The following is a 14362-nucleotide window of genomic DNA, read 5'->3' on the forward strand; positions in this document are numbered from 1 at the left end:
TTAATATTTTTTAGTTAATACATCGCTGTTTGTTACCCTATAAAAAAACATGGTTGCCATGACAACATTGACTATCAACATACCTGATCCTTTTTACCGTAACCGGTGGTTACCGTTTCGATACGAATTTCCGATCTTAAGTCTTTGTGAGTTAGTCCGTAAAAAGTGGTACAAAAACAGTGATTTGTGAACAATGCGAATACCTTAGTAATCCTGTATTTTTTATTTGAAACTTAAAATCTATTATTAGATCTAAATCTCGTAATCGGCTTGAGAAAAATTATTATTCATTTAAATTTAATACTACATAATATATGTATAATTATAATATGAATCATAGTAATAAATACACTAACAGTAAGTTTTTATTTAACGTAACAGTTACTCTGTATCTTTGAGCAGTTTTTATATTGTAGTGTATGAGTAGTATTTATATTACTAGCTGACCCGACAGACGTTGTTCTGTACATAAAAAATAATTAAACTGTTTTTTATGAATTCGTCAATAATATGCTCGCTGTAGTTGAAATTATTTCACAGCAGAACTGTCAAACCGTGCGTCAAAAAATTCTCTCATAGAAAATATGTCCTTAGAAAACAAATAAAAATCATTATGGGTCCCAAATCAAAATAAATACTATCCTATCTCTCAAGTTTGACTAAACTGTACTCCATGAAGTAATGCCAATTAAAATCCGTTCATTAGTTTAGGTGTCCATCGTGGACAAACAACTTGACACGTAATATATATATATAATAGATGACCCGACAAGCGTTGTTCTGTAGATAGTAAAATAAATACTGTTTTATAGGAATTTGCCAATAATATTTCAAAACATCAAGAATTATTTCGTAAAAAATGTTCCCTGTTGTCATAATGAAATTGTTTCACAGCGGAACTGTCAAACCGTACGTCACTAAATTCTCTCATATAAAATATTTTCATACAAAACAAATATTGAAAATAATAATAATTATGGGTCCCAAATCGAAATAAAAACTATCCTATCTCTCAAGTTAGACTAAACTGCACCTCATGAAGTAATGCCCATTAAAATCCGTTAAGTAGCTTAGGAGTCCATCGCGGACAAACAACGTGTCACGTAATTTATATATATTAGATTAAGATAATATGAGGGTGATTGCTATCACCTATTGTGGTTGTTTAGGAATAAAATATCTAACGCCAACAAATCCTTTATACATACATATAGTTTAGGAGATAGCTCTTGTATTAAGCCTGAAATTTAAACGAAAATAAATAACGTGCTTAATGAAATATTTGCTGATATGTGTTAAAAGCAATGCAATAACTTCAACGGTGTTACAAGTTACAAGCTTGTGCTGACAACAATTATAAGATGCGTCCACATATTTCATAATATTTACTAGTGGGAGGCTCCTTTGCACAGGATGCCGGCTAGATTATGGACACATCGGCGCCTATTTCTGCCTTGAAGCAGTCGTCTGTCTCCCGAGCAGGACGTTCAGCTGATAGTAATTGATACGCGCTGCCCATTACAAAGCAGTGCTCAGGATTATTGAAAAACCCCAAAAATTCTGAGCGGCACTACAACTGCGCTCGTCACCTTGAGACATAAGTTGTTAAGTCTCATTTGGCCAGTAATTTCACTAGCTACGGTGCCCAGCAGCCCGAAACACAGTAATGCTTCCACATTACTACTTCACGGTAAAAATAGGCGACGTTGTGGTACCCATAATCTAGCCGGCATCTTGTGCAAAGGAGCCTCCCACTGCCCTGATAGCCATACTGAGTGTCCGTCCAAAGCTTATTATCTTATATTTGTATACCTAAACGATATTTTAATATCGGTAAATAAAGCGATGGGCTCTTTAAACTAAATTTTTATTTTATTTTTAACAATCAATATGAATTGATTTTGTCATAAGACTAAACTGTGTATTAATCATAGTTAGAAACTATTTGGCTAGTGAAATAATTATTACTTATCATGTATAAGTGTTATATAAATAGCTGTAATTTACTTTATACAAATAAATCTGAAACGAAAAAATATTGAGTAAAAAGCCATTGCGTAATAACTTCATATAAAATGGTCAGAAAACGTTTCAAAAGATGTTTAAAATCGGAACACTCGTTAACATGTATTATTCAAGTTTAACCATTGATTTACGTAAGACGATGAATATTAAGTAATACACATATGGAAAGTTGAAGTTATTTGACAGGCGCAAGAGGTTAGTGGTTTGGGTCAACCGGACAAAGAGATCTGAAGAGATGCATCGCGACATACCGAATGACAATGTTATTTCTATATGTGTGAAAATATTTATGTCAAAATATATTCATTCGGCAACTTTTTTCTGTTTTATCAGAAAGAAAGAATGATGAAATCAAAATGTTTATTTATTATGTTTATAGACTGTTTTGTTAGAACAAATTTCTTATCTGTGAAAATATTATTATTGCTAAATGATAACATCGATTTTGATAATATTATTATTTCATTCAAATTTCGAACATCTCTGAAAAACAAAGAGAATTGAATATCAGTCGAGATGACAATTAGTTCGAAATGAAACTTCGTGCAAACAAATTTGACAAGTGTTGCACGTAAGTAAGATATCGAACGATAAGATGGTTGGAGCCGTCTCTAGTTTGTCTCTGAATTAAAAAAAAACTATGACAGCTACCAGATACCTTACATAACAATTGAAATTAGTATGAAACGTGCAGAGATTTGACATAAGTTTGAAATAGTAATTACAATATGGCAATGAAGTATAATCCGGCTTGATTTTAGATATGTTTTTTGTCATGACATTTGGATCTCCTTAACTCTATTCAAATTTTCAATTTAAAATACCAGTCATTTCGACGGTAGTGACACCTTCTAAGGCCTTCAGGGAATACATGAGCTTTGGCACCTCACCAGTGGGAACTGGGAGGCTCCTTTGCACAACGGCGCCTATTTCTGCCGTGAACCAGTAATGCGCCAGTGGGCGCCGTAGCTAGTGAAATTACTGGGCAAATTAGACTTAACATCTTCTGTCTCAAGGTGACGAGCGCAGTTGTAGTGCCGCTTAGAATTTTTGGGGTTTTTCAAGAATCCTGAGCGGCACTGCATTGCGCAATGGGCAAGGCGCATCAATTACCATCAGCTGCACGTCCTGCTCGTCTCGTTCTTTATTTTCATAAAAAAAACCTGAGATCGAGTGCATCAACGTATTCGTGTACACTTTTACAAAATTCAATTTTATCGTGAAAAATGTGATTATGATGCACTATTGGATTTACCAAACTATTTATTAATAGTTTACGCTCATTTGTGTATGCTCAATAGATTTCTGCCTAAGTTTCAATTTAAAATACAGATTCACGCTTCGCCTGTATTTCTACATATCTCTTATTTTGTATTGAATATAACACCTACTTATAAAATTTTAATAATTATGTATGCCTATTTAATAATGTATTTCTTTTACGCAGATGCACAACAAACAGTACTCTTAGAATAAATTTGAATAATGCAAAATGCTTTACCTTATAAAAAGCGTCGTGTTTCAGATGTGGCAATGCATTATTTTGTAATTAACACCATGTGTCGTGTTATTCGATATATCATAGAAACTTACTAAGATTATTATTCCATATTGAGTTTAATGTACATATATTTTTTGAGGTTACACAGTTTCTTTTGGCGCGTTAGGGAAAAATTCACTCCGAATTTTTGCGATGCGCGCTCACACCGTCACGCAAATTCGACACCCTGACATTAGCTGGTCAACTAGACCATTTGTATCATACTTCAGCTACTAAGCCTATAAAAAAATAATTTAATCATATTTAATTACACGTTATTTAAGTAATGCGGTTTAATAATATTTTTATTTGTCATATTTAATACATTCTTTATTACAATATAGGTTTTTCTACAAACGTAAAATACCAACAGGAATTTTTTTTTAAGAATTTTAGTTTTATTAACCACACCCAATGGACGAGAATTAAATAAATTTCAATATATCTTTTCAATTTATATAAATACAAGTTTTAAAATAAAATAAATAATTTCTCTCTAATTGTATAAAAATAATTTAATGCTATTTAATTACACGTTATTATTTACGTAATTATTATGCGGTACAATAATATTTTCATTGGTTATATTTAATACCATCTTTATTACAATATTGCTTTCTCTACAAATGCAAAATAGCACAAGGAATTTTTTTTAAGGATTTTTCTTTTATTACGTCAAAGAAGTATATTTTGTTGCGGGCTAGGTACATAAGTTCACACATACTTTTTTCCCTTGAAGTGTTATTGTGCAATATTTTAAGTCCCACATTATCGGTTTACAGTCTGAGAATCAAATAACTAATGTTTTATTATGTCGGCAACGATACAGCAATTAAGATTACTCATTACAAGCCGCAAGAAGCATTCCTTCGCTAGTGAGATCGTAAGAAGTTTTTGTTACAAAGCTCTGTTACTTGTACCATATTCATTGCGTTCATTTCTTAAGAATTCAAATAATTGCTTTACAGTTATACAACCATACTTACGATACTTTGATTGACATATTAATATGATAATATCGGACTTTGTAAACACAAAAGCGTTAATTTGAAATCCATTTCTAATAGTATGATTGTCATTTTATATGTTACTGACCCGACAGACGTTGTTCTGTAGATAATAAAAAAATACTGTTTTATAGGAATTTGCCAATAATATTTCAAACATTTACAACATCCAGAACTATTTCATAAAAAATGCTCCCTGTTGTTCTAATGAAATTGTTTCACAGCGGAACTGTCAAACCGTGCGTCACTGGCCCCAAATCGAAATAAAAAATATCCGATCTCTCAAGTTGGACTAAACTGCACTCGATGAAGTATCCCAATTAAAATCCGTTCATTAGTTTAGGAGTCCATCGCGGACAAACAACGTGTCACGTAATTTATATATATTAAGATAACAGTTAATAAATAAAAACGACAATACAAAGAAAAAATTTGACGAATCTTTGTAGATTTGGAAACAACTTATATTTTTTATCTGTGTATTCTAGCCGTAAACGTACGTAATAGTTCAGCATGTTTTATTCCACCTTCGCACGACACGCCACAAGTTAGGATATCATTCCCACCATCTGGATGTGTGGCGGTCCTCCACAGTGCGGTTTTCAAGGAGCTTTCTTCCACGTACTACAAAGCTGTGGAATGAACTTCCTTGTGCGGTGTTTCCGGGACGATACGACATGGGTACCTTCAAAAAAAGCGCGTACACCTTCCTTAAAGGCCGGCAACGCTCCTGTGATTCCTCTAGTGTTGCAAGAGATTGTGGGCGGCGGTGATCACTTAACAACAGGTGACGTACGCTCGTTTGTCCTCCTATTCCATAAAAAAAAAAGTTTTAAGGGTTCCGTAGCCAAATGGCAAAATACGGAACCCTTATAGATTCGTCATGTCTGTCTGTCCGTGTATGTCCAGCGACTTTCTTCCAAAACTATAAGAACGATACTGTTGAAATTGGTAAGTAGATATATTATGTGAACCGCATTAATATTCTCACACAAAAATAGAAAAAAAAAAACAATTCAAAAAACAAAACTGACTCATAAGATTCTTTTCATCAAACCCTATATATACGTGTATCTATGGTCTTGAGGTTTTTAATATCATTTCTTTCTTAACTGATTAGTTTGCGCGAGACACTTCCAAAGTGGTAAAATGTGTGTATCCAACACATTGTTTCTCTTATTGTTCTAATTGTGAACATCCTTCCGTTTGTGAAGTCCTAGTCGGTACGAAAATAGCTTCGTTCAAGAATCACTTAGTTAAATCTACAGAAATATTAAGGCATATAATTATACAGTTATGTATTTTGCAATGTTGATGTAATCTCCATTTTTATAATAAAAAATTATAATAATATGAAGATATACCTACTTAGAATATTGTGTAAATTTATAGTGTTCTTTCATTTAAGTAATTTCACAATATGACTTTTTAATAGTGAATATGATATTATTGTTATGAAAGATTGTAAATAACAGCAAAGGTGTGAATTGCGTGCGTGAATTTGTGATTTTTGTGAACTGTGAGTGCATTGCAATGGTCAAGGAAAAGAATAGTGTTGTGTTGGACAAGGAGGCTCCTATGAAAGGGATTGTGGCACAAGTAGTCACCATGCTCAATGGACAGGCGCAAAGGTAACATCAGCTGTACAGATAACGGCACGAGTCGTGAGCACGCTTTTTATTGGTCGTTCTGAAGCGCCCGCAGAGCCGACAAAGCGTTCATTGGCTCATAGTCGATACTTGTCATCTATTGGATCAACACTTGTCATTTAGATTCATATACTATCATGCAATTGGTAATTTAATGTGTAACTTCTCCCACCAATTTTTATTTGTGCTCACAACTCGTGTTGCGAACTATTTAATGTTAACACCAGGAACTGTCATAACCTTATAATGCCTACTCCTCGGCTAAGTCGAGTTGTTAAGTCTTTTGTGGGGCGATGTATATGCTTTAACAACAAGATCCCAGAAAATGTTCAATACAAAAGCAGTTCGTTATTCAAAAGAGTTGTTAAAAAACGTTTGTGTGGTAAAGTTTACTGTAACATAAATGACTTTCTTAATGATACCACTCATTGGGTATGGAGTGACCGCCCTCAGGCTATTAAATAAAAGTTTAATTGTACAATATTACTTTGTAAACATAATATTTTTTCGATGGAAAAAAAGCCCGCTGAGTTTGTTGTGCCCGTTCTTCTCAGGTCTGAGGCATTCATTTTGCAATGGGTGGTAGTATTTTACTTTCAATAAGTGATGTCACATCCTATTTTGAATAAAAATATTTGAATTTGAATATAGTACTAATTTATGTTTACATACATACCTACTTATAGATTCTGTTCGTTTTTTATTGTTTTGTACAAGTTGTGATAAATATTGTTTTTACAGGCAGAAATGTTACAATTTCAAATTAGTATAAAATCGATACCTCAGTTCCAAAGTCTAACAAGTTTGAAATTCAGTAAGTTTGAGGTAAGTATGAGAAATTGTTCCATAAACGATAAACCACCATTACCAAAAATAAACAATTCGATAAGAGAATGAAGTTCAGTTGTTACTTCTAATATTTCTTCAGAAGACTAACCGTTTCAGAAGACTTTCAGTAACAAACCGAGTTGTTGTCTTTTATAAACTTTTTTTGAATTGTTACAATTTTGAACTCAGGTATCAATATGTCCTTCTGTTACTCAACATCGACTTGAGCTCATTTTTATACATTCACTGTGGCCTAACTGTTTAGGATCGATCATGCTAACGCCTTCCATTGTGAAACATATGATTATTTAATTAACAGTATAATTATTACTATCTTACCAAAATATCTGCTTATCAGATCTATTTATTCTAACAAACACAACTGAATCTGGGCTGACATAAAATTTCCTGAAAATCATCGACGTTATATAATTATTTATATTATACTAGCTGCCCCGACAGACGTTGTTCTGTAGATAATAAAAAAATATACTGTTTTATAGGAATCTGCCAATAATATTTCAAAACATCAAGAATCATTTCGTAAAAAATGCTCACTCAGTTGTTATAATGAAATTGTTTCACAGCGAAACTGTCAAACCGTGCGTCACTAAATTCTCTCATAGAAAAAAAAATACAAAACAAATATTGAAAAGAAAAATAATAATGGGTCCCGAATCGAAATAAAAACTATCCTATCTCTCCAGTTGGACCAAAGTGCACTCCATGAAGTAATCCCAATTAAAATTCGTTCTGTAGTTGAGGAGTCCATCGCGGACAAACAATGTGTCACGTAATTTATATATATATAGATTGCTATTCACTTAGTTAACGAACACACAAAACATGTTATTCATAACAAAATCTGACGACATAAGAACTGCTAGATCTGCAGTTGAGTCATTAAATTTTATGAGCGTAATAAGCTTCACGAAACAAGTCAAAAATGGGTCATAAATAAAAGCTTTTATTTTGTGACATTAACGATGATTGCTGATGCAAATTTGTGGTTAAACTTACATAATACATACATTCACAAATAAATAAAACAAATATTAATGTTGATCGTATCGACTGTGTAACCGCTTAATGGTTATCTTATATGGTTATCGCTTTCATACTTAATGCGGAGTAATTCTGATGGTATGCCTTCCATTTTTACGTAACACTTTGATACAGTGGCAACATGGCACAACCGTACCTTTAGTCATTACTTGGTAGCTTAACCAAGTCAACCTTGTTTAGCAGTGGGAGGCTCTTTTGCACAGGAAGCCGGCTAGATTATGGGTACCACAACAGCGCCTATTTACGCCGTGAAGCAGTGATGTGTAAACATTACTGTGTTTCGGTCTGAAGGGCGCCATAGTTAGTAAATTACTGGGCAAATGAGACTTAACATCTTATGTTTAAGGTGACGAGCGCAATGTAGTGGCGCTAAGAATTTTTGGGTTTTTCAAGAATCCTGATCGGCACTGCATTGTAATTGGTATGGCGTATCAATTACCATCAGCTGAACGTCCTGCTCGTCTCGTCCCTTATTTTCATAAAAAATATAAATAACATTGCCTCAGTTGACCTTACCACAAAAGCCCCAATATAAGGAATATACTAGAAGCTATAATTGCTAATATACAGTCCACGAAGTCCAATATGCATATTTCCTTTATCCCCGAGCCCGTCTGTGGATGACATAGAAAGGCTTCAGTTGAACAGATGTCGTTTTGCCATCGTATCGATTTGTTAATGCTCAAACTCGAGTATTTATGTTCTTCTAATCTTCACTGTTATATAAACAGTTACGTCATTTTGTACGATTTTGTAAAAGTGCAGTAAATCGTGACCAATTAAGCACATCTTTCACGCCAAATGCTAGCTTTTAGTTATGTTCGATTCATCCAAGTGTTCGGTTTTTATCTATCAGATACAATTAACAATTTAAGGAGTCAATAATACCAACATTCGACTTCTACCAACGGACTAATGTCATTTGTCACAATTATCAAAACGCGAAATTTCACCCGTACCAGGTTGACGACTGGCATTGTAAAAACGCGCGTTTTGCGAGAAATTTTCCCAGTTTCTTGCAGTTTTCCCTAACCAACACTGCTCAGGGACATTCGAGATTAGAGCATACTCATAACATAAAGGCAGGCAATACATGTCTTGGCCCCTGGTGTTGCGGTGTCTATGGGCGTTTGCCTCACCACCTTCTATCACGTGAGCCTAATGTCCGTTTGCCCCCTATTATATATAAAACAGGTGGTAGATGAGCAGATGAAATAGTGACGGTGGCGGGGCAAAGTTGGATAGAGACTGCAAAAAACAAAACTGAATGTAATTCTTTGCAGGAGGCTTTTACCCAAAAGGGGTCCATAGAAACCAGGGAGAATAACTAAGAAGTAAGATTAAATATATTGTAATTTTTGCATGGAATCAAATATAAAACAACCATAGCCATACCGTAGAGGTATCCCCCAAAAATAAAAATTATAAGGCCAACATTTTCTACGTCGGCGTTTTTTCATAAAGTTTAACATATAGCAAAAGCACACATTGGCTATTTGTAAATACCTTCAAGGGGTAAATTTAAACTGAATTTGTCATCACCTTTCTAGATCTGTGGCTCACATCCTCAATGCATTTTTAAAGAAATTTCCTCGCATCTACAGCCCAGTTGTATAATGAACTTACTTGTCAATGTGACATGGGTATGACTTTGATTTCTCTCCTGTTCCTGTGATTCCTCTAGTGTTACAAGGGAGTATGATTGATTGCTACCTACTAAGCTAGAGGTCCGAATCCCGGTAGGTGCAATCATTTATATGATGAGTATGGATGTTTGTTTCCGAGTCATGGATATGTATATGTATGTTTATGTGTATGTTAATATGTATTTATATATGTTTAAGTAAGTATATTGTAATAATATATCATTGTTTTGTAACCCATAACACAGGCTATATATGCTTAATTTGGGGCAAGATAATTTGTGTAAAAAGTGTGTCAATATTATTATTATTTTACTGAACGTCAGAAACTATCACTAATTCTAAAATACATATATGGGAAGAATGGGGGGAAAAAAACTCAGCCGGCTTCTTTCAGTTTCAGGCTTTTGTTTGATTGACAAGTCATAAACAGAAAAATGCACACATTGACAAATCAAAAAAATCAAAAAGTCACTCATTATCGTGCTGTCAGGTCGTCCATAATATATACGCAAAATATACAGCGTAGGTACTTAGACTTTGCTCAGGCTTTACTAACGTAAATTCTAGCTGAGTGTAATAAAATCCGAATTTGACTTCGTCACTCGGAACGATTGGCTCAGTTGGTATGAGCGGTCGCAAGGAACGTGAGAGGTCGCGGGTTCGAGTCCCGCATTATTCATATAATTATGTTTTCAAATTTTATTTGTGTAATAAATTTAATCCCAGAAGTGAGGTTTATCACTTTGAAACATAACATTTTATATTGTTTTAACACACAATTACGAGTGTTCCAAAACAATAAGCTAACTCTCTGTCAAGTCTGTAGCGAGGCAGATTATATCACGCAGTCACTGGGCCAAAACAGTCCTTTGTCGTTTGTAACTGTACACCTGACATAGTAATGCTACATCATAAGAAATATGAGTCGTTGCAGGTCTGTCTCATTCCCCGTGTAGGTATCGAAATTGTAAGTACGTGCGACGGCCTCTACAGAGTAGGCTAGCAGCAGGGACTCACGAGTCAGTCACTTACTTCACAGGTCCGACCGATATTTTAAAAATTAAATATAATTCTATCCAGAATAGCATGATGGTGATGACTATTCCAAAGAATTAGAAATACACTTTACACTTGGACACTTTAACGATAGAGATAAACATAAAATTATAATAATCAACATTACTTTGACTAGACAAAAATGGCCTTATAAAATAAACTTTAAAGTATATAAAGATATAGATGACAACAAACCAAGAATGTGCAAAATACTTACAAATAGACATTTTGCTGATGATTGGTTTAATTCTGACGTATAGCGGTTCCCCTGTTTATTTGCATGGCTCTTTGACATTCGGAAAACTTCAGAGTTATCATTATCAGTGTTGTCAGAGATAAACAACATTCTACATACTTTTGGTTTATTCTCAGGTATAACTTATACCAAGTTTATTTGTAAGGCCGTAAGTTTATCACTTAATTTCGTTCGACTGTTAACGTCTTCTGGTATGTTTATCTTATTTTTATGTATTTATTCTGTATTTCATAAAATCTACAACAAATTACATTACCTAATAGCTGGATAATACAATACAAAACATTGATCAGAAGAGATTTTAATTATACTTAGGTACTTATACCCAAAATAAAATAGAGACAATTTTAGTTCAAGAAATCGCTAGTTTTTTAGGTGAGTGTAGAACTTCAAACATACTTTTCATTATTTATTCGATTAAAAAATTAGTTTTATTTAATTATTAAAGATTAACCTTTACTCTTATGATTTATGAAAGGGTGTATTAAAATTTAAAAAATTGCGCACCTTTAGTTACAAAGTTTTTTCACACTTTTGTGCAATTAATTTTTACAAATGATACCGTTCTAGAATCCTCATTAATTGAGCAAGTTTTTAAAATAGTAAGACAAATTAAGTCCGTACATATTATTTTACACTAGAGCCAATCGAACTAAACAAAAAAAATATGCAAATGGAAAATTTAGGAAGGAAACTGTAAACAGACATCTAGTGTAGACTCACACAAGTAAACCCGAACAAAAAAACGCCATCTTTGAATCATTTTAGGGTAGCAACCATACAACGAACGTGGGGTGTCACTTTGTTCATATTTCAAATAAGCTCAATAGCTCAAAATCCGTTGAATTTTTTTCTTACTTTTTTTTCCTTATCTGAAAGCTCATAGACCAAAGTGGCAAATGGGAATGCCATTTGCCTTTGTCCCACCTATTCTCGGACATCGAGTATGTCATGACAGCATACGACATTTAATCCTATTACCATGTGCTAGAAACATAGATTTAGTATTATTTACGCATTCTTTCGCACATGCTCTGTTTACTGTCATATAATTTGCAGTTAGGAACTAACTTAACTTTGTAGGGATAATTCTATTATGTACTAGCGTGTAAAATTATTATGCACGTGTGTGTCCGGCCCTAAGGACGATGAAATAATAATAATAATAATATTGATACACTCTTACACAAATTATGTTGTCCCAAACTAAGCATCCTGTACTATGGGTACAAGACAACGATATATTTAATACGATATACTTACTTAAACAAACATAAATACATATAAACATCCATGACTTGGAAACAAACATTCATATTCATCATATAAACGATTGCACCTACCGGGATTCGAACCCGGGACCTCTAGCTCAGTAGGCAGGGTCACTAACCACTGGACTATAAGGGTCGTCAATAAGGCTCACTTTACCGGGATTCGAACATATAAGCATACATGACTTGGAAACAAACATTCATCATATAAACGATTGCACCTACCGAGATTCGAACCCGGGACTTCTAGCTCAATAGGCAGGGTCACTGGGCTATAGGGGTCGTCAATAAGGCTCACTTTACGAGCAAGTGTGTTGAAGTAAAATATTATGATACAAGTGAGCTAAGTTGCTCATTACTGCCACGAGACTGATTTTTTAGACGAATTAGTCAACATCTTAGGTTGCCTCGTGTAGAGGCGAAACACGTGTCGAATTGACAGAAGAGGAATATTAAAGAATATTTACACTCAATAAGGCTCACAACATTTGAATAATTATGGATTTCCGCGAAATAACGCAAAATTAAATAAATTTTCTATTATGTAGGTATATTTATATGATGAATATGGATGTTTGTTTCCGAGTCATGGATGTTTAAATGTATTTATGTATGTTTAAGTAAGTATATTGTATAAAAAATATCGTTGTCTTGCAACCCATAACACAGGCTATATATGCTTAATATGGGGCAAGATAAGATGTGTAATAAGTGTGTTAATATAATTATATTATTATTATTATGTATTCATTCCTATTTTTATGAAAAATTTAGTGTAATTATTGTTCAGTTAAATTATTATTAAATCAGTGGTCATTATTAAGATAAAATATTTAATCTTACTTTTTTTGAGAATTTTAAATTAAACTGTATTGAATGAGATTTATGCTTTATTTATATAAATAAAAGTTACACTTATAACCAATTAAGACCGTCAAAAGTTGAAATTTAATTAAATGCATCTATCAGTTACTATCCTCGGTATCGGAAAATGATATAATAATATTATGAATTATAATTCTGTCATCCGTGAACCCCGTTTTTGTTATTAAATTCAAAGCTACATAATGTTTTCTTCCAGTGAGTGTGAGTTGGTGCATCCACTGTAGTACCCAATAACTCTTGAGAATTATAATATGTTACTTTTTTTTCGAGATTGAAACACACGACACATTTCCCGAAAGACAGTCTTCTTCAACCAACGGTTGTCCGTCAAACGTATATGTATGACTAGCTGACCCGGCAAACGTTGTTTTGCCATATAAAGTATAATTCACGCTATAGTTTTATAAGTAATAAAATATTGCCTATATTATAGCCTGTACATCATTTTGTTTTATTGTCAATAGTTTTTGCAGCGCACGCAAAAATAGGTTTTCGATTTTACACCTTGTGTTACAAAATAGCAATTTTATTACGGATCCCTAATTTTGAAAAAAAAACATAGCCTATAGCCTTCCTCGATAAATGGACTACCCAACACTGAAAGAATCATTCAAATCGGACCAGTAATACCAGAGATTAGCGCGTTCAAACAAACAAACACTGCAGCTTTATAATATTAGTATAGATTTAATATAAAACTCTAATGCAGTGTTCGATAACTGGAGTGGACTGAAGATATAGTTAGTTATAAAAAAATATGTTGATTCGAAAGAGAACCTGTCGGTCAAAGCTAGGCAATAGTAAATAGAAATTTTCATTCACTAACCTTGAACTCCCACTTAATTGCTCTGCTTTGGAAAATTTATTGAAGTAGGCGTTACTTTGCGGAAATCCATAATTATATAAATGATTTGAGTTTTCTTTAGTGTCAATTCCGCCAATATTTGTCTTTAAACAATTCGACACGTGTTTCGCCTCTACACGAGGCATCCTCAGGACGTGTTGTCTCGCCAAAATCTGGCACGAGACTGCATCTCGGTTCATCTGTTTAAAGACAAATATTAGCGGAATTAACACTAAAGAAATCTCATATCATTTATATGCTCTGCTTTGGTTTCCTCGGAGGTGCACAGC

The 14362-nt window shown here is 33.6% G+C and overlaps 1 protein-coding gene across 9 annotated transcripts in view; it reads left to right on the top strand.

Annotated features, from left to right (window-relative positions):
* Positions 1-14362, top strand: part of LOC126968405 (uncharacterized) — a 135597-nt gene that overhangs the window by 94583 nt on the left and 26652 nt on the right. The window contains exon 2 of one of the 9 annotated variants that reach the window (XM_050813492.1): positions 5981-6203. The exons of the other annotated variants lie outside the window; for them this stretch is intronic. Within the exon in view, the coding sequence (XP_050669449.1) occupies positions 6106-6203 (98 nt within the window). The 5' untranslated portion in view covers positions 5981-6105. The remainder of the gene's footprint in view (positions 1-5980; positions 6204-14362) is intronic. 9 annotated transcript variants of the gene reach the window in all.

This window comes from Leptidea sinapis, chromosome 1 (assembly GCF_905404315.1).
Source record: "Leptidea sinapis chromosome 1, ilLepSina1.1, whole genome shotgun sequence".
Lineage (NCBI taxonomy): Eukaryota > Metazoa > Arthropoda > Insecta > Lepidoptera > Pieridae > Leptidea > Leptidea sinapis.